This window comes from Dermochelys coriacea, chromosome 13 (assembly GCF_009764565.3).
Source record: "Dermochelys coriacea isolate rDerCor1 chromosome 13, rDerCor1.pri.v4, whole genome shotgun sequence".
Classification (NCBI taxonomy): domain Eukaryota; kingdom Metazoa; phylum Chordata; order Testudines; family Dermochelyidae; genus Dermochelys; species Dermochelys coriacea.
This window is the reverse complement of record NC_050080.1, coordinates 39,105,896-39,125,103: the sequence shown is the minus strand read 5'-3', so window position 1 is coordinate 39,125,103 and position 19,208 is coordinate 39,105,896. Positions and strand designations below refer to the sequence as shown.

General features: G+C 44.9%; 1 protein-coding gene, 1 long non-coding RNA gene and 4 gene segments (V, D, J or C); all 6 read left to right on the top strand.

Moving 5' to 3' along the window:
- LOC119842116 overlaps window positions 1-19,208 on the top strand; it is a 172,698-nt gene that overhangs the window by 2,648 nt on the left and 150,842 nt on the right.
- Window positions 1-19,208, top strand: part of LOC119842121 — a 255,219-nt gene that overhangs the window by 121,103 nt on the left and 114,908 nt on the right.
- The window catches only part of LOC119842114, a 153,622-nt gene that overhangs the window by 109,261 nt on the left and 25,153 nt on the right, over window positions 1-19,208 (top strand). Inside the window, exon 3 of one of the 9 annotated variants that reach the window (XM_043495828.1) lies at window positions 75-118. The exons of 7 other annotated variants lie outside the window; for them this stretch is intronic. In XM_043495828.1, coding sequence (XP_043351763.1) covers window positions 75-118 — 44 coding nt within the window. Of the gene's footprint in view, window positions 1-74; window positions 119-2,198; window positions 5,006-19,208 lie in introns of those variants that run through there. One more of the 9 variants, XM_043495831.1, reaches the window with a different exon arrangement.
- The window catches only part of LOC119842117, a 205,827-nt gene that overhangs the window by 183,732 nt on the left and 2,887 nt on the right, over window positions 1-19,208 (top strand). Inside the window, 4 exon segments of the C gene segment in view lie at window positions 11,557-11,871; window positions 12,631-12,951; window positions 13,848-14,171; window positions 14,658-14,990. Coding sequence covers window positions 11,557-11,871; window positions 12,631-12,951; window positions 13,848-14,171; window positions 14,658-14,990 — 1,293 coding nt within the window.
- The window catches only part of LOC119842119, a 201,945-nt gene continuing 183,382 nt past the window's right edge, over window positions 646-19,208 (top strand). The window contains 1 exon segment of the C gene segment in view: window positions 646-724. Within this exon segment, the coding sequence occupies window positions 661-724 (64 nt within the window).
- On the top strand, window positions 6,292-9,425 carry LOC122456481. The gene is made up of 3 exons (XR_006275402.1): window positions 6,292-6,344; window positions 6,412-8,085; window positions 9,394-9,425. It is a non-coding gene; the product is annotated as an uncharacterized LOC122456481 (long non-coding RNA).

Sequence of the window (19,208 nt, the reverse complement as noted above, 5' to 3'; positions counted from 1 at the left end):
TTGGTTCTGGTCTTAAAATCATTGTTTGGGGAAAGTTTATGTACAGCCAGAGTCGAATATTTTATTTCTGTGGGCTTCGCTTACTGGGGACAAGGGACTCTGGTGACTGTGACAACAGGTGAGGAGGTTTTTTTTATAGTGTTTTATTACTTAGATATCAATTGGAGATCTCGAAAACATGCAGTCTGAGGCAGCATAGAAAATGCATTGGTTCTGTTTTGTTGGCCAGGGGAACAGAGTCTAAACTTTAACTCTGAATTAAATTTAAAAGAATTTGGGGGGGGGACGATTGGGCAAGTAGAAAATCATTTGAGAGAGAAAACATGATAGAATTGAGAGAGAGACTTGAAATTCATTGCATCTGAATCTTTAAGTGGCTAAATATCTCTGTGATCCCTGGCCCTTGATCAAGCTATTTATCTGTCTGATGAGGACAGGAGGATAAAATTATAACACGAGAAGGTGTTTTTAAAAAAATAACAGATCACAATTTTTAGACCGAATCAAAAATGCTTCCAATTTGTTACTTCAGGCAGATTTAGATGTTTCTCCAGTTCAGTAAATCATAAACTAATTTCAAAAAACAGGTCCCTAATTCTATTAATCTCAGTTAGTTAATTAATTATCTGGGCAAGGTTTTTGTAAAACTTCAGCATAGACATGTCGTGGTGTGATAACCGGTTTGAGTACTGGGGACAAGGAACTATGGTCACCGTCACATCAGGTAAAAAATAATCTTTCTTTTGTAACAATTCAGTCATTTGAGATGGTTGTTGCCTTTGCCAAGAATCCAACTCAACTCCTGTTGAAGTCAATGAGACCCTTTCCATTGGCTTTACTGGGACTTGGATCAAAACTCTAACCTGTCTTCCATACAGCCAATGCTCTGATATTAGACCAAAGACCATTTGCTCTGTTCCCTAGAAAATCAGATATCTTTTATCCCTTTGAAATTCTTTTCACTTTTTAATTTTGTGTTTTAATGTCTTGGTAAGATCTCTTTGGAGAGTGATTGAGTGGCTGCCTTTTAGAGAGAGGTTTGAATTAGGTCTACATCCAGAAATGGTTTATTCTGATCATAGTTTCTTTGGCTGGGGCTTTGAAAGAGTCTTAAGATAGTTCTGCACCCATTGAATTTCAATGGGAGTTGGGCTCCTAAGTCCATTAGGCTCCTTTGAAATCCTCTGGAAGCCAAGACTCTTAGGGTCTGATCCAGAGCTAATGGGAAGATTCCAGCTGAGCTGGATCAGACCCTTCAAACTAGATTCTCAGTCTGTCTCTATAGTCTACTGACTTCAATAGAGCTTTGCTGATTTACACCACTTGGGGATCTGGCCCTAGTTCCTTATGATGGCAGGGCAATAAAACTCTCCCCTGTTTGTTTTATATTAAAAAAAATTCTAAAGAAAAGGGTCAGGCATGTAGGTTCTTGTGAACCATTGTCCAATAGATGTGTCATTGTGATAACATCTTCGATTACTGGGGACAAGGTACCATGGTCACCGTAACATCAGGTAAAAGATTTTAAACCTACATTTTCTATATTTGTAAGTGTTTAGAAGGGCATAAATGGGAAAATAATCTAGTTCCTCTGGATAATGCAGGATTATCTCTTCTAGGGTATGGTCTAGGATCTTGTCCTGTTTATATTTAACTATCTCAGTCAACTTCTTATTCTATTCTTTTAGTCATAAATGACAAAAAAAATAGGACATGCTATTGATTGATTGATAAGGTTTTTAACTCATTGCCGGATTGCTATTTTAATACATCAATTAATTAATAGTTGATTTTATTAATCCAAATAAAGACATGAATGAATAAATAAATAAGGATTTTCTCTGTGCATAATAATGAGGAAAGGCAGTAAAAAGTCTGACCTTGTAAAATAAAAATATTTCTATGCCAGGGTATTTAATTGTAGTCTTAAATTAAATACCTATTAGATAAATGATACACGTTTTAATGGCACCTTTTATTTTAATGCTTAACTTGAATTTAAACATGATCAGGTCTTTCTAGGATAAATTTTAAAAGTATTTTAGATCTTCTAAACCCACCAAATACATAGTAAAAATAGTGACTCATTGCATAGATGAGGTATTTGTGCAGACTCCCAAAAGAGGTTGATTAGGGTGATAACTATGCTTTCTACAACTGGGGACAAGGAACCCAGGTCACCGTTACTTCAGGTAAATCAATATTATTATTGCTTGTATGTCTAATAGTGAGGGAAGGCGGTTCTCTGTGTGAAAAGTGCCCCATTCTGCAGTCTGTGGTCTCCCAAAGTCCAAATGAGTTTGGGGGTATTGTTATGTCTGCCGATCATAAATGAAACCTCTCTCTATTTCTATACACTCCTATCTCTCTTTCTCACTATCTATCTTTCTTGCTATATATCTAATTTTATCTAATCTGTCTATCCAATCTGTCTATTCAATCTCTGTCTCTAATCTCTCACTCTATTTTTTGCTATCTAATTTATCAATCAATGTATATAGTCTATCTGTCTATGCGAGCTCCCTGTGTTTCATATCTATCTATTTATCTTACATTTCTGAGGATAAACTACCCTCCTCACAATAACACATGTAAAAACTTTAAATTTTGCCTTCCCCTGACCCAACCTTCCAGCATTAGAGACTGCAAATCTGATTTAAACCTTTTAACATGATAGGACTAAATTTAGAAATAATTGCCAAATTGACTTCTCTGTTAATATTCATTTATTGGTGCATAGGCCAGGGTTATTTAATTTTTTTTCTTCATGTTATTGCTGCTGAAAAAAATAAGTAATCAGAAGCAATAAGATTAGGAGGGAAATTTCACTCAATTGAAATTTCAGGATCAGATGAAAAATACTTAGCAATAGTTAAAACTAAATAATGACTTTCATTAAGATTTAAACTTTTAAATGCATACCTCGCTGTTGAAAATTGAGTTTAGATTTATAGATCACTTAGTTGCTTTTGAAAATTGTACCTATTTGTCTAATGGACAACTCTAATAGAATTCAGTAAGCATTTTTAAAGACAGAGACAAATATTTCATGTTTTGTTACCAATGGGGAAATTATTAGAAAGCTTTTTTTGATAATTATTAAGCTAATAAATGTTATGGGGAAGATTAGTTGCCTGACTGTCATATTTGCCCTGGAAAATCTCCCCCATAACTTTGATTACATGCTTCATTTTAAAGACTAATCTAACAAAAGATCTATTTTCCTCTGATGGTGCAAACCACGTAATTATTCTCTATACGGACCTGGGGGCTTTCAATGCACGTTAGATCAAACTGGGATTGTCAAAAAGGTTTAAGGGGTTAGATGTGGAACTTCCAATGCCTTTCATGTCCAATTTAGCCTCAGTCCATTATAAAATGAATGCTAACAATTATTAATACTTTAAAAAAAGAAAGAGATTTTTGACACTCTCACTCCCATTAAGTAGTACTTTACTCCTGGAGCAGTCATGTTCAAATCAGCAAGATCACTGCTGGATTAAAGTGCTACTCATTGTGTCTCCGAATCTGAATTCACAATAATTAATAAAATAAAATAAAAGTGTTCCTTGACTGTAGAACCAAGATGGCCGATTCTGGCCTACAGGGGCCTTGGGTAGTTTAGCCTCCAGCTGGCAGAGGTTCGTTTTTCAGTTCCGTTTATTTTTAGACCAATGTTTCCATAAATAACTGTTCTGGTTTCAAAAACATCACCCGCTTGGAGTCAGTTTTGCATGATAGGCCAGAAGGTTTCAAACAACAAAGTCACATCTGTTGGGTGTGAAAATAAAATCTTAGCAGGTGGCAGAGATCAACATGTTGATAAAAGTCTTGAGCTAAATTAAGCTATTGTTGTTTTCACTAGACAATATTGGCTACATCTCCCTGCAAATGACTTTCAATGATTATTATTTTGCACAAATCTACTGCTTTGTGTTAAACAAGAATAATTTCATTCTACTTTCCTCGATGATCTTTTATTCAAGGAGAAAAACAGATTAGCAATTTCTTAGTTAATCCTCCTTTTCAGAGAATAATTTATTTGTGATTTCCTAGTCTATCTTATAATGAACAAGAGGAATAATAAAAGCATAGAAATGTAGGGCTGGAAGAGAAATCAAGGGGTCTGTGTCCCCCGCCCCCGCAATGCTGAAACAAGATCTGTGTAGTAGTTTGTTCATTTAGTTATTTAAAGTTTTCTAACAGGAAACCTGAGGGAAGTTTTGCTAGGAATTTGCGAGCATGTGAAGTTGAAAAATAGATATTACTATTTAGCCAGATTTATAATTAATGCAATTAGATAAATGTACACACTTTAATGCAGTCTAATTTTAACCAGTAGTATCAGATTTATTTATAAATTTGAATAAAATAAAAGGAATTAGATTGATCAAAAACTTTAATCTAAAATAGAATCTTAAATCAATAAAAATAGCCAAATTGTATTTCTAGTCATAGAATTAATTAGATTAATTAACAAACTTTAATCCAATAGAATTCAATCTATAAAATTAATTAGATTGATAAACAAGCTTTAATCCAATTGAATTTTTTATGAGTAGAAACCAAAACCATCAACAAATATTTAATAAATTATTTTATTTTAAATTTGATATCACAGACCCACAGCTGAAAGAAAATAAACCTGCATTTGCTTTAAATGATGTTCAGTGGCAGAAATTTTATCATTTTCCAAATCAAAACTTGATGTGATATTAAATCATATATACAAGTTATGTCAAGGAAAATGATTTTAATTGAGAATTTTTTAATAACTTTGTGTTTCATGAAAATATTCGAACATGTATTCAAGCCCCAATTCAATTTTAAAGAGAATATTATCAGCCATGCACTTCTATTTGAGATATTTTTACCAAGACGTAAAAATTCCTTGGAAAAAAAGAGATATTTAAGAAAAAATATCTACGAGGCAATTAATTAATCTATCATTGGAAATGAAATATCAAGAAAGACGTAAAATGCCATCTCAACAGAGACTCAATTGGTAAGAAACCTAATTATCTTTTTGAATATTTATCTTTATCTAATGATGTTAAATTGATGCAAAAGTCTTTTTATTTCCCCACTAAGACTTGCCTTAAAAGCTCATTTATTTGCATTCCAACAATTTAGAAAATAAGTTAGATTTTCTTTGAAAGACAGTTATATCCTGCACATCTATAGATCCATATTTATGAATACTTTGTTAGAAATAAATTCAGTGTGGCTGTAGATATAACTTTATTAATAGACAGTTTGTCAGTTAATACTTATTTAGCAATCAAAAAAAATATTGTTCATTAATAAGAAATGACAGTTAATTATTTATACATCATTTTGGAATTTTGATTTAATAATATGATTATTATTCTTGATTTATTAGTAATACACTTAGTTTATTGAATTATTAATAGCATATTTTAGAAATTACTATTGATTTCTTTAATAAGATAGAGTCTGACAGTTGATGTTAATTTTTAATGCTATATAGTTCAGCAGTGAATTTTCTCTAAGAATTATTTTTTATAATACTTGTGTGCAAAAATGAGAAGGGTCGTTCTGAATTTAGCTGAAGTTAGCATCAATGTTTATTTGAGTTTATTTTCCAAGTAAATATCTTTGTGTTTGTCTTTCTGTGGTGGCTTAAAATCAGAGAGAGAGACCAGTGAACTGAGCTGATTTTAAAGAGTTAGGGTTTATTTTCAATTATTTTGGCAGTCAATAGGGACTTCAGACTCATTTCCTTGAGAAAAAGGAGGGAGCTAGAGCTGTTGACTTGGATGAAATTAGAAATGCAGCTTTTACTTTAATTTGGGGAGTAATTTGCTTTTTCTTGAGGGTGAAAAAAGGCAGATTATTGGGAATTTAAATGAAATGAACATGCCTGCCTCTGTTTTGCATGCTTTTCCTCCTTTTCATTGACCTGTTTTAGCACAGTGTAAAGTTTAGAGAATCTATCCCTTAATTTAATTACAAATTCACTCCTGGAGTGATTCATAGATTAGCCGGATATTCTAAATACTAAGTAACCTTATTAATCTAAAATTTCTTAGCCACCGGGTACAATGGAAATACGTAATTAATTAGAAAGATTTCTTATTTAACTAATAGATTTTTTTAAATTCACAATTTAATTGAATAATTGACTAAATAGAAGGTTACTGACAGAGGTCGGAATGGTCCCCCGGTATGGCTCCCTTGTGTTGGGCCTCTATCAGCACAGGGCTCGGTGAGCAGGGTCCCGGTCCCCAGTGGTAATAGACCCCCCTAGCTGGGTCCATATCAGCACCAGGATGTGAGAGCAGGGTCCCGGTCCCCGGTGGTACTGGATCCCCCCTAGCTTGGTCTGTATGAGCACCGGGCTCGGTGAGAGGGTCCTGGTCCCTGGTCATACCGAATCCCCCTACCTAGGTCTGTATCAGCACCGGGCTGGGTGAGCTGGGTCCCGGTCCCTAGTGGTACCAGATCCCCCCTAGCTGGGTCTGTATCAGCACCGGGCTGGATGAGCAGGGTCCTGGTCCCCAGTGGTACCGGATCCCCCCTAGCTGGGTCTGTATCAGCACCGGGCTGGATGAGCAGGGTCCTGGTCCCCAATGGTACCAGATCCCCCCTAGCTTGGTCTGTATCAGCACCAGACGGGGTGAGCAGGGTCCCGGTCCCCAGTGGTACCGGATCCCCCCTAGCGGGGTCTGTATCAGCACTGGGCTGAGTGAGCAGGGTCCTGGTCCCCGGTGGTACTGGATCCCCCCTAGCTTGGTCTGTATCAGCACCAGGCTGAGTGAGCAGGGTCCTGGTTCTCGGCGGTACCGGATCCCCCTAGCTTGGTCTGTATCAGCACCAGACGGGGTGAGCAGGGTCCCGGTCCCCGGTGGTACCAGATCCCCCCTAGCTGGGTCTGTATCAGCACTGGGCTGAGTGAGCAGGGTCCTGGTCCCCGGTGGTACCGGTTCCCCCATAACTTGGTCTGTATCAGCACCAGGCTGAGTGAGCAGGGTCCTGGTTCTCGGCGGTACCGGATCCCCCTAGCTTGGTCTGTATCAGCACCGGGCTGGGTGAGCAGGGTCGTGGTCCCTAGTGGTACCGTATCCCCTCTAGCTGGGTCTGTATCAGCACCGGGCTGGATGAGCAGGCTCCTGGTCCCCAATGGTACCGGATCCCCCCTAGCTTGGTCTGTATCAGCACCGGACGGGGTGAGCAGGGTCCCGGTCCCCGGTGGTACCAGATCCCCTCTAGCTGGGTCTGTATCAGCACTGGGCTGAGTGAGCAGGGTCCTGGTCTCCGGTGGTACTGGATCCCCCCTAGCTTGGTCTGTATCAGCACCAGGCTGGATGAGCTGGGCCCGGTCCCCGGTGGTACCGGATCCCCCCTAGCTGGGTCTGTATCAGCACCGGGCTGGGTGAGCAGGGTCCTGGTCCCTAGTGGTACCGGATCCCCCCTACCTGGGTCTGTATCAGCACCGGGCTGGGTGAGCTGGGTCCCGATCCCCGGTGGTACTGGATCCCCCCTAGCTTGGTCTGTATCAGCACCAGGCTGAGTGAGCAGGGTCCTGGTTCTCGGCGGTACCGGATCCCCCTAGCTTGGTCTGTATCAGCACCGGGCTGGGTGAGCAGGGTTGTGGTCCCTAGTGGTACCGTATCCCCTCTAGCTGGGTCTGTATCAGCACCGGGCTGGATGAGCAGGGTCCTGGTCCCCAATGGTACCGGATCCCCCCTAGCTTGGTCTGTATCAGCACCGGACAGGGTGAGCAGGGTCCCGGTCCCCGGTGGTACCAGATCCCCCCTACCTGGGTCTGTATCAGCACTGGGCTGTGTGAGCAGGGTCCCGGTCCCCGGTGGTACCGGTTCCCCCATAACTTGGTCTGTATCAGCACAGGGCTGGGTGAGCAGGGTCCTGGTCCCCAATGGTACCAGATCCCCCCTAGCTTGGTCTGTATCAGCACCAGACGGGGTGAGCAGGGTCCCGGTCCCCGGTGGTACCGGATCCCCCCTAGCTGGGTCTGTATCAGCACTGGGCTGAGTGAGCAGGGTCCTGGTCCCCGGTGGTACCGGTTCCCCCATAACTTGGTCTGTATCAGCACCAGGCTGAGTGAGCAGGGTCCTGGTTCTCGGCGGTACCGGATCCCCCTAGCTTGGTCTGTATCAGCACCGGGCTGGGTAAGCAGGGTCGTGGTCCCTAGTGGTACCGTATCCCCTCTAGCTGGGTCGGTATCAGCACCGGGCTGGATGAGCAGGCTCCTGGTCCCCAATGGTACCGGATCCCCCCTAGCTTGCTCTGTATCAGCACCGGATGGGGTGAGCAGGGTCCCGGTCCCCGGTGGTACCAGATCCCCTCTAGCTGGGTCTGTATCAGCGCTGGGCTGAGTGAGCAGGGTCCTGGTCTCCGGTGGTACTGGATCCCCCCTAGCTTGGTCTGTATCAGCACCAGGCTGGGTGAGCTGGGCCCGGTCCCCGGTGGTACCGGATCCCCCCTAGCTGGGTCTGTATCAGCACCGGGCTGGGTGAGCAGGGTCCTGGTCCCTAGTGGTACCGGATCCCCCCTACCTGGGTCTGTATCAGCACCGGGCTGGGTGAGCTGGGTCCCGATCCCCGGTGGTACTGGATCCCCCCTAGCTTGGTCTGTATCAGCACCAGGCTGAGTGAGCAGGGTCCTGGTTCTCGGCGGTACCGGATCCCCCTAGCTTGGTCTGTATCAGCACCGGGCTGGGTGAGCAGGGTCGTGGTCCCTAGTGGTACCGTATCCCCTCTAGCTGGGTCTGTATCAGCACCGGGCTGGATGAGCAGGGTCCTGGTCCCCAATGGTACCGGATCCCCCCTAGCTTGGTCTGTATAAGCACCGGACGGGGTGAGCAGAGTCCCGGTCCCCGGTGGTACCAGATCCCCCCTACCAGGGTCTGTATCAGCACCGGGCTGTGTGAGCAGGGTCCCGGTCCCCGGTGGTACCGGTTCCCCCATAACTTGGTCTGTATCAGCACAGGGCTGGGTGAGCAGGGTCCTGGTTCTCGGCGGTACCGGATCCCCCTAGCTTGGTCTGTATCAGCACTGGGTTGGGTGAGCAGGGTCCCAGTCCCCGGTGGTACCGGTTCCCCCATAGCTTGGTCTGTATCAGCACCGGGCTGGGTGAGCAGGCTCCTGGTTCTCGGCGGTACCGGATCCCCCTAGCTTGGTCTGTATCAGCACCGGGCTGGGTGAGCAGGGTCCTGGTTCCCGGTGGTACCGGATCCCCCTAGCTTGGTCTATATCAGCACTGGGCTGGGTGAGCAGGGTCCCAGTCCCCGGTGATACCGGTTCCCCCATAGCTTGGTCTGTATCAGCACCGGGCTGGGTGAGCAGGGTCCTGGTTCCCGGTGGTACCGGATTCCCCCCATAGCTGTATCTGTATCAGCACCAGGCTGAGTATGGGGGTCAGGACCCCATGGTACCAGCTCCCCCCTTACTGAGTCTGTATCAGCACCAGCTGGATCAGAGGATTCCTCGCGGTATCAGCCGTCCTAGTCCATACTGGTGTGAAGGTTTCCAGGTACTCTTTTGTTCTGTATAACCCTCTGTCTTTGCAGGGCTCGATCTGAACATTTGTCCTTCTTTGGTTCTGGTTCCCATCCTCAGTAATTCTGGGCCAGCCCCTGGCAGGACACGATCCATTCACATCCTGTGTGGTACCAACTCTTCCAGTGAGAGCTGTCCCATTTGGGGCTGGGACAGAGCAGCCCTTCTTCAACCCATTCCTGGCTGCTTTTGGACATATCTAGGGGGTCCCTTGTTACCTGTGGCCCCCTTGTCGTACTGGTAAAAGTCTCCCGGTATAGGAGGTTTGGGGGCTGGTTTGGGTCAGAATTTGGCCAGATCTTGGTCTCCTCGAATCTGAGCTTTTGTTCTGAGTTTGCCAGAATTTGCTGATAGAAAGAAGGTGAAGGAGGCAAGAAATGATTGATTTTCTGGGCCATGTCCCCAGTTGGTGTAAACAAGGTGTCCCTTCATATGAATCAGTGGGGCCAGATTCCCAGGTAGTGTAAACTGGCCGAGATTTCTGCTTTGTGAGAAGTATAAGAGTGGAGGTAACCTAGTGGGAGCAGGGGAGAAATAGCGAGATTGAGAGGGAAGGAAAGAGGCAAGGAAAGCTCTGCAGAGACATTGCTAAGTGTAGAGGACACGCTCATATGTTTGCAAAAAGAAAAGGAGTACTAGTGGCACTTTAGAGACTAACAAATTTATTAGAGCATAAGCTTTCATGAGCTACAGCTCACTTCATCAGATTCATTAAGCTTATGCTCTAATAAATTTGTTAGTCTCTAAAGTGCCACAAGTACTCCTTTTCTTTTTGCGAATACAGACTAACATGGCTGCTACTCTGAAACTCATATGTTTGTGTTTCTCCAAAGAGCTCAGGTTATCCAAAGACTTTGGGCTCTTGGAAGCAAAGGGGACTCGGTGGGAATCTGTACTATCTAAACGTGCTGCACTGACCATCTTTTACTGCACATTTTAAAGCAAGCATGGGGCAGCAAATCTTTAGTTCTTTCCACAGAGTTGCCTGGCTCACGCTTCCTCTCTGCATTGTGCCCAGTGCTATTCATATGGGGGGGGGTGGCTTCCAGCCAGGTTGACCCTTTGGGGAATGCAGAAAGGTGCCACTTTTTCAGGAGTGGTACACCATGGGAAAGTGGTGGGGACAGATGTTTGCACTGGCTGGGTTGGCAGCGTAATGACTTCGCTGATCAGGGCTCTGTTGGGGTCGATTGACAAATTCAGGAAAGGGGGACTCAACCACCAATGGACAACTGATCACGGACTTTCAGCATATGGCTGTTGGGAACCATCCATTGATCTGAGGGGGAGAAGTTGATGTTTAACCTCACTACATTCCTACAGGGCCAGAGAGGCCCTGGAGTCTCCTCACAAGCAAAGGGGGATTGAGGCATGTCAAGGGAACTGGGGCCATACACAGAAGAGGACTGGGCCAGAGATGCGTAAGAGGAACTGGGGCCATATGCAAGTATACAAGAGGACTGGACCATATATATAAGGAGCTTGAGGTCCTATGTCTGTATACAAGAGGGGGACTGTGTCATACATACTAGGGGGCTGGGTTCCTATGTCTGTGTATATGGAGTGATGGCCAATAGGTCTGTAAACAATATGAACCTGGGGCTATATATGACAACTTTTAAATCAAGCTTGGATGTTCTTCTGAAAGATCTGCTTTAGGAATTATTGTGGGGCAGTTCTCTGGCCCGTGTGAAACTAGATGATCAAAGTGGTCCCTTCTGGCCTTGGAGTCTATGAATGTTCAAGTACATCAGGGTTATACGTGCACACAATGGAAGCTAGGACCTTCAATGTGGGGACGTCGCCCCCAGGAGGTTGCCCTTTCCTAGTGACTCATCCCAGGGCGATGTATATCTGAATGTGGGATAACACTTGCTTTTTTCTCCCCCTAACCAAGCTGCAATTCTCTTTCTCAAGTTCAGCAGCTCCCCTATGTGCCCCATGGTGGTGCTTTAATGTCTCTTCTCTGCCCTTCTCCCTCCCACCCCCATCCTTTCATTGTTTTGATCCTCAGCCTCCCCAGCTGCCCCGTCTCTTTTCCCGCTCTACCCTTCCTGCGGGACCGACACAAGCCAAGATCCTGTCGCACTGGGCTGCTTGGCTAAGGACTTCCTTCCGGACTCAATCGCTTTCTCCTGGAGTGATGATAAAAACATCAGCATCAACAATGGCATCAAGAAATTCCCCTCGGTCCTGAATACAGCTGGGACCTATACTGCCACCACTCAGCTGTCAGTCCCTGCCTCCAAATCGCATGAGATTTTCTATTGCTCAGCCACACACCCAAATGGGAATAGGATAATCCAACTACATGAAAAACCACCCTGTTGTAAGTAGTTTCATTCTCTTCTTCTGGACAATATACACAATTACTTACAACCCAGCATGGAGTCACTGGATAATTGCAGGCCTTTGGGCTATTGCATCTAGCTACTTTGGGGAGAGGCTCATTAGAAAAGCACCGATAGATATACACATAAGAAAGAGTGGGTCCCTATGTGTCCTGGGGACAGGACTCCTGGGTTCCATCCCCAACTCTGGGATTGGAGCAGGGTCTAGAGCAGGGAGGCGTTGTGAGGCAGAACGCCTGTGTTCTGTCTCTAGCTCTGGGAGGGGAGAGGGGTCTAGTAGGTCAGAACAGGCTCAGGACTCCTGGATGACTCTGGGAGGGGAGTGGGGTCCAGTAGGTCAGACTGGGACATGGGAGAGAGGACTCTTGAATTCTCTTCTCAGTTCTGGAGTTTAATGTTGCCCACATAAATGGGAACATGTTAGCTCCTTCGTGGCTGGCCATTCTACCAGAAACTCCAAGCTCAGGGTCTGTGGGGGTGGAGCTTGTTATTGTGGGTGGAGCTTATGAAGGGGACACCTCTTTTTAGTCTAAGCACTGTGCTGTGGTGGAAGGTGGTTTGGGTTGCAGGCCATTCAACTACTGGCTGATAGCAGAGCCCATCAGATGTAAAGAAAGAGACACGGGCCCTGCAGCCCCCATACACACACTGTCAGCTTTTTATATTCATTCTGGGTGCTGCTTTCACATGTGATAATTCTGTCATCTCCACCCCCTTGCTTTTGTCTTTCATGTTAGCACCTGAGAGAACCATTATGACCATCCGTCCCCCATCCAGAAATCAATTCCTAGAGCCCTATAAAAATTCCACCATCACCTGCCGTGTTACAAACTTCTGCAGCCAGACTGCTACCTTCACATGGCTGAGGGATGGGGCACCGGTCACCTCTGGAGTCACCACTCATAGTCCTGTCTCCAATGGCCCCACTGGTTACACCCACATCAGCCAGCTGTCTATCTTGGAGAAAGATTGGGATGCCGACCGCAAATATAGCTGCAAGGTGGAGAGCACGAATTTCAGCGAGATGATTAACACTAGCAAGTCTTTCGAGTGTGGAAGTAAGTTGCGACCTTCAGGGGTCCATCCCTTTCTGAAATGATCATGACCCATCCCCCAGCTCTGCACAGTGTGTGTCCATGTAACCCCAGTGCCAAGTGGCTGAGACTTTCCAAGGGCTCATAACCCATATTTAGGGCCAGGTTTTGAAAATAACTCTCTTCCAGGGAGCCCTTCCGAAAACTCTGTCATTAACTCTCCCTTAGCGCACCCCTAAACATCCTTGATTATTCTGAACAGTGTAGATCCCCAGGAGAGACTGTTGTTAGGGCACATCTTAGCTTCTCTGGGCTTCTGTTCCCCATCAGTACAATCAGGATAAAAGCATCTCCCTCTCACTGGGATGTTGTGAGGTGCTCAGATACTATGGAGCTATAGGAGCTATATATATTATTACCTTCAAACTCTTCTGTGTTCTACCAAACCAAAAAGCAGCCCTGTATGAATTAGCCGCTGGGACCTGGCACAAGAAGAATTGAAGTTAAGTAAGCAGTGGGCCACTGGGGCATGGGATGAGACCTCTAAAATAATACAGGGATCCCTCCTCTAGTGCTGAGATGCAGCCACAGGGGAGAGGCAGCTGCTTATACAGGGATCCATCATCCAGCAATGAGATTCAGCCACCTCTGGGGGGGGTGCAGGGGCTGTCTAACAGCCTCACAGCGAACTTGCAGAACAGCTTAGGGCAGGAGGTGAGGAAAACCTCATCCTACAGTAAAATTCCCTCCTTCCCTAGAAAAATTAAAATTAAGGGAAGCTTCTGGTTCATTGAGTTGATGCTCAGGTGTACTGGGTAGGGGCATCTTCTGGACATGAAGAACAACATAATTCTTTTAAAAATTACACAGCCCACGGGTAATCGAATGAGAATTCTCACCCATCTCTCTTTGCCTCCCAGCTATTGACTGTCCCTCTGACATCGATGTCCTGGTGATCCCGCCTACTTTCGCTGATATTTACATCCGCAAAGCGGCCATACTGACCTGCAGGGTCATTAACATGCAATCCACTGAGGGGCTCAACGTGACCTGGAGGAGAAAGGATGGCAAGGAGCTGAAGACCAGCCTCGGAGAACGTAAGGTGCAGAGCAACGGCCGTTTCAGCGTGGATGCCACAGTCTCCGTGTGCGCAGATGAGTGGGAGAGAGGAGACTCGTATATCTGCAAAGTGGATCATCCAGACCTCATCTTCCCCATTGAAAAGACTTTGACCAAACAGCCTGGTAGGTGACCGTCTTCAGTCAGCTTGGTTGTGCTCACAGCTGGTCATTACTGACCTGGGGCCAGATATTTCGTGTGTGGGGGAGGGTTAAAATACCCATCAGAAGGGAAAAGAATTCTCCTTCCTCTAACAGTTTTAGGCTGAGCTTTGCAATGCTGCCTAAGGGCTCTGGGTGTCCAGCTCCCATTAGAAATTATTAGGAGTTTGACATCCAATTCCTTAGGGTGACTTTAGAAAATCCCACCCTTAGTCTGTATCTCTAGCTAAGAACTCACCCCCATCACCTCTCAGGCCATGTAACCCTCAAGCATTCCCACCTAAGAGCAGGCCAGTGGTCTATGCAACCCACCATGGCAGAGAAATTCATGCAAATCCATTAATGCATGTCCATTGCATTGGACCAGGTCCAGGAGCCGTGAGTCCAAGGACCCCTCGGTCCAGCGAGGTCACTTGTTCATTCTTTCTCCAACTCTCTCTCTTTGTACAGTAACCAACAGCCATGCTCCATCCATCTACATCTTCCCTCCTCCCTCCGAGCAGCTGGCCCTCCGTGAAGCTGCCACCGTCACCTGCCTGGTGAAAGGTTTCAACCCCCCTGACCTCTTCATCAAGTGGCTGAGCAATGGCGAGGAATTGAACGCCTCCAAGTACATCAACAGCAAGCCCATCCAGGAGTCCAGCCTGCCGCCACTGTACTTCGCCTACAGCACTCTGAACATCAATGAGCAGGAGTGGAATGCCGGCAACACCTACACCTGCTTAGTCGGACATGAGAAGCTGCCCCTGCAGGTGACCCAGAGGACCGTGGACAAGTCCACCGGTAAACCAACCTTGGTCAATGTCTCGCTGGTGCTGTCCGATACCGCCAATACCTGCTACTAACCGTCGCACCCTCCCCTGCCGTACCATCCCCCATTGTGCCTCTCACTCCTCCGACTGCTGTTTGGAAGGGGAGAGGTTACATGCCCCCTCCTATGTGTGTGTAAAATAATGGTGTTTCTGGAATGGAAAATCGTTGGCTGCATATTTTAAAAAAAAATTAGAAATAAAGTCAATTTTGGGAAAAAAATTGAAAATATTTAAGTCCTTTTCTGGGAAAAATACCATGTGATGTGTCCCCAGAGATGGGGAAGGGGTTTCCAAGAGTTCATTGCCCAAATGAAATGGGAACTGGGCACTCATGTTTGCACTGCAGTCATGGTTCTCATATCTCTTTCTGTCTGTCTGTCTTTCTCTCTCCAGTCCTCGCTCCCTCTCACAACCTTCTCCTTGCTAATCTCAGCTTTTCCACCTCCCTCTCATGCCCCTGAACACAATTAGCTTGAGTCTCAGTTACTTAATTCCTGCTAATTCTCAGTGACTTTGGAATAGAGAGTGGGGCCAAAGTAGCTTGAAATTCCCTTTCCATTCCCTGTATTCTCCTGGTCTCTCAGCACCCTCGGGGCTGCTCTAACATACTCACTGCTTTCCTATAGGCCCTGGGAAGCAGACTATAGACACATCTGATAGCAGTGAGCACCAGCCAGACTGGTCTGGACTAGTACTTCTGCAGAACCTTTACACCAATTCTCCATCCACCTGGGAGACCCTTTGCCCAGAAAGTTCTCTCAGGGGGTTCTTTCTGCCCACTTTAAGGTAACTTTGCAGTGCCAAAGTGGGGCAATTGAGAATCAGGCACAGTCTCTGGTATCCAGTTCTTTCATGATTATCACACAAGGTGACAAGAAATACTCAGTCTCATACGCAATCCCTGGTGTCATTCAGTACACTCACAATCCAACACATAGGCTCACAAGAAGTATTCAGGTCTCACATATGGTTCTTGTGGCATTTGATGTATTCATGGTCAACCCACAGGGTAATCTTGGCACTTAAAGGTTCTTCTGGCTCATGGTTTCTCTTGAATGTCTGGTCTCCCAAGAAAATAAAAGATCAGGGACATAAAAACACATAACCACAATGATGTTGAATATATCACAATATTCTTCCATGCCCACTGGGATTTCCCTTCGAGGTGTTTTGCTGATGCACACAAATACCTGCATAATTTACTGTCAGAAGACAAGATACTGGGCTAGCTGGACCGTTGGTCTGACCCAATATGGCCATTCTGATGTAACAATCAGCCTGGTAGACCTTCAAGTTGCTTTGTAAAAACTTTGTGCATATGTGGCAATGATTCCATGCTTTGGGACATTGCCTCTGTTTGTGATGAACCCTAAGAAGCATTGCACATACCCAGTAATCATTTTATTCACCACTGAAAAACAGTACAATTCACGGCATCTATCACCTCATGACTCCAAAGTGTTCCACCGGTTTGCCAGCCACACATCATGTCCCCCACCTACTTCCTTTTGTACACTGGGGCCTTAGTCTACATCTTTATAGGACAGGAACCCAGATCACCCCAAAAAAGACAATCACTCCCAAAGCTGGCCCTGATCAGCCGCCAAGTTGGGGGAAAATACCCTGCTCACACAACTTAACAACCCAATGGTGGGCAGCATTATGAGACTGGCATCTAGGGAAAGATTTACAGATACAGCCTACGATACTTTTATTAATCTCAAAATACAAAATTATTTAATAAAAGAGAGAATAAAGGTGCTAAGGAAAGGCATATGGGTTCTTCAGGCTCTGGGGTACTGGCTCTGATCCAACCCCACTTCAGAGTGATTAGCTGGCTCAGGAGTGTCAGAGAATGGCATACAGGGCATTTCCCCTCTAGGGGGTGTCAGCTCTGATTCAGTCCCCAGGGCAAAGGGGGCTGGCTGGCTCAGGGCTGCAGGAAACGGGATATGGGCCTTTCCCCTTTCATGGGCACCAGATTTAATCCAGCCACACATTTGCTAGATCAAGAGGGTCGGGATATGAGCTATGAGGTCTTTTCCTCCTTCGTGCACTAGTTCCAATCCCACCCCGGATTAGCAGTGACCCAAAATATTTTCTGTTACGTAGCGAGTGTCAGACCAGTTCTTAGTGCGATAAGTACCATCATCGTATTATATAAGAATTTAGATAGGTGGCTAGTCGGGTGTGTATGGAGACAGATTCTGCAATGGGTTAATGGATAGGTAGATAAATAGATACACACTAAGGAAGGAAAGATAGATAGAAAAGTACTGCAGAAGGAAGGAAGGAAGGGAGCCAAACCTGCCAGGCTCACATGAACTTAAGGCCTTATCCAAGGAAGTTCTCTCTGCTAGCGACAGAGAGTTCTTGTTGAGTGTCTTAATTATCTACTTCCTGTCAATACAAATTTAAAAAGTAGCGATGGTTAAAAAAAATCTGTCTAAATTGCTTTAGATGGAAATTTAGGGTTTCAGGTCAAATTATATTTTTCACAAAGATTCTGCTTTCCACAGCAAATTTTGATTTAATTTTTTGTCAAAAATGCAACGTTCTAAATCCAAAATATTTCAACTCTGAAATGCTTCTTTGGTGCCTCATGGGAACTGTAGTTTGAGTGCTCCCATTCTCCGCTCCGGGCCAGGCTCCCCAGCTGGATTTCATGTCCCATAATGCACTGTAAGCATGCCTCTCCTGGGATGCATTGCCTCTCCTTGAGAATAGGCAAGACTGTGGTGCATCCTGGGAGATGTGGTCTGACCAAGGGCTGGGCTTTAGAATAGGATGGGCAAATAAGACTCCTGAACTACAACTCCCATGAGGCACCATGGTGCCATTTCCAAATTGAAATTGTTCCATTTTTGCATGAAACATTTCAGTTTTCAATCCAAACAAATTAAAAATTTTCCAATGAATTTTTAAAAAAATAATTCTGACCAACTCAAATAAAAAATGCCATGAACCCAACAGCATCTCTCACAGATGAAAATCCAATCTTTTCAGAAAACTCACTTTTCAATAAAGCTCCATTCCCCTCACCCCCAACTCTGGGCTCAGCAGAATCTTTTAAAAACAAGAGTTGTCCCACAACTACCCATGCTGAAGTCACAGTAAGACACCTCATTGCATCTTGGATACAACTTATATTCACACAAGTCCCTTCTTTGGCATGAAACGTAAAACTCGATCTTGACCATTAATGGTCATTCAAGATCTCATTGTTGTTTCCCCCTTATCCAATTTCTATATCAGGAAAGAGCAGAATCTGAGATTTCCCACTCACCCAAGAAATTCAGAGAAGCTTCTGATTTGAATCATCAAAACTTTTGAAGTCTATTCATCGTCACTTTCCATGGTTCTCAGTTCATTAATCGAAAAGCTTCATGACTTGGTTGTCTTCAGTCACTACCACTAACTCTTCCTCTTCTCTGTTGTTCATTCTCCCATATGCGCCCTTGCAGTACTAGCATGCATCCTTTAAAGTAGAAATGTTGGCCAGAATAATGACCATGTGGTGGAAGGGTGACCAGCACAAGGTCAATGAAACATTTGAGTCCCTGTTAATAGTCCCTCAGAACAGAATTTACAGGTTGCAGGAGCCCCTCTGCATAGAATTTAACATCACCCATTTTCAGTTTGCAACCAAGAACACCCAGAGACGTGCCTGCAGGGAGCAGAAATATATTCATTTATAGGCAGAAATATATTCATACATAACATTCTGTGGTCAGAGGAGAACATGCCTACAGACAAATACGTCTGCCAATATCCCCTTCTCTCTCTCTCCTCCACCCTTCAAAGCTTCAATCTGTATTTTTATGCAATAATTTAGCCAAAGATTTCCAAAGAAGCCAAAGGGGCTTGGATGCCCAATTCCCAATTAAAAATAAAAGATTCCCAGAAAATTGGCATCCAAATCCCTTGGGTTATTTTGAAAAGTCCAGTCTTAAGTATTTCTATCTATCGCCATACACACCCATCCGCTGTTTGTCTGTCTATCCATTCCCCAACTCCAATTCCTCACCCATGAATGCAGTGCAAACAAAACTCTCTACCTCTTAAAATATTAGCCATTAAAGGCACTTCAGAAACAGCCTCTTAAAAGCATGGAGAGAAATGAGCAATGTAGGAAATCCCACCCTTAGTCTCTTTTTTCATCCTTGCTATTGACGGTGGGACTTTGGAG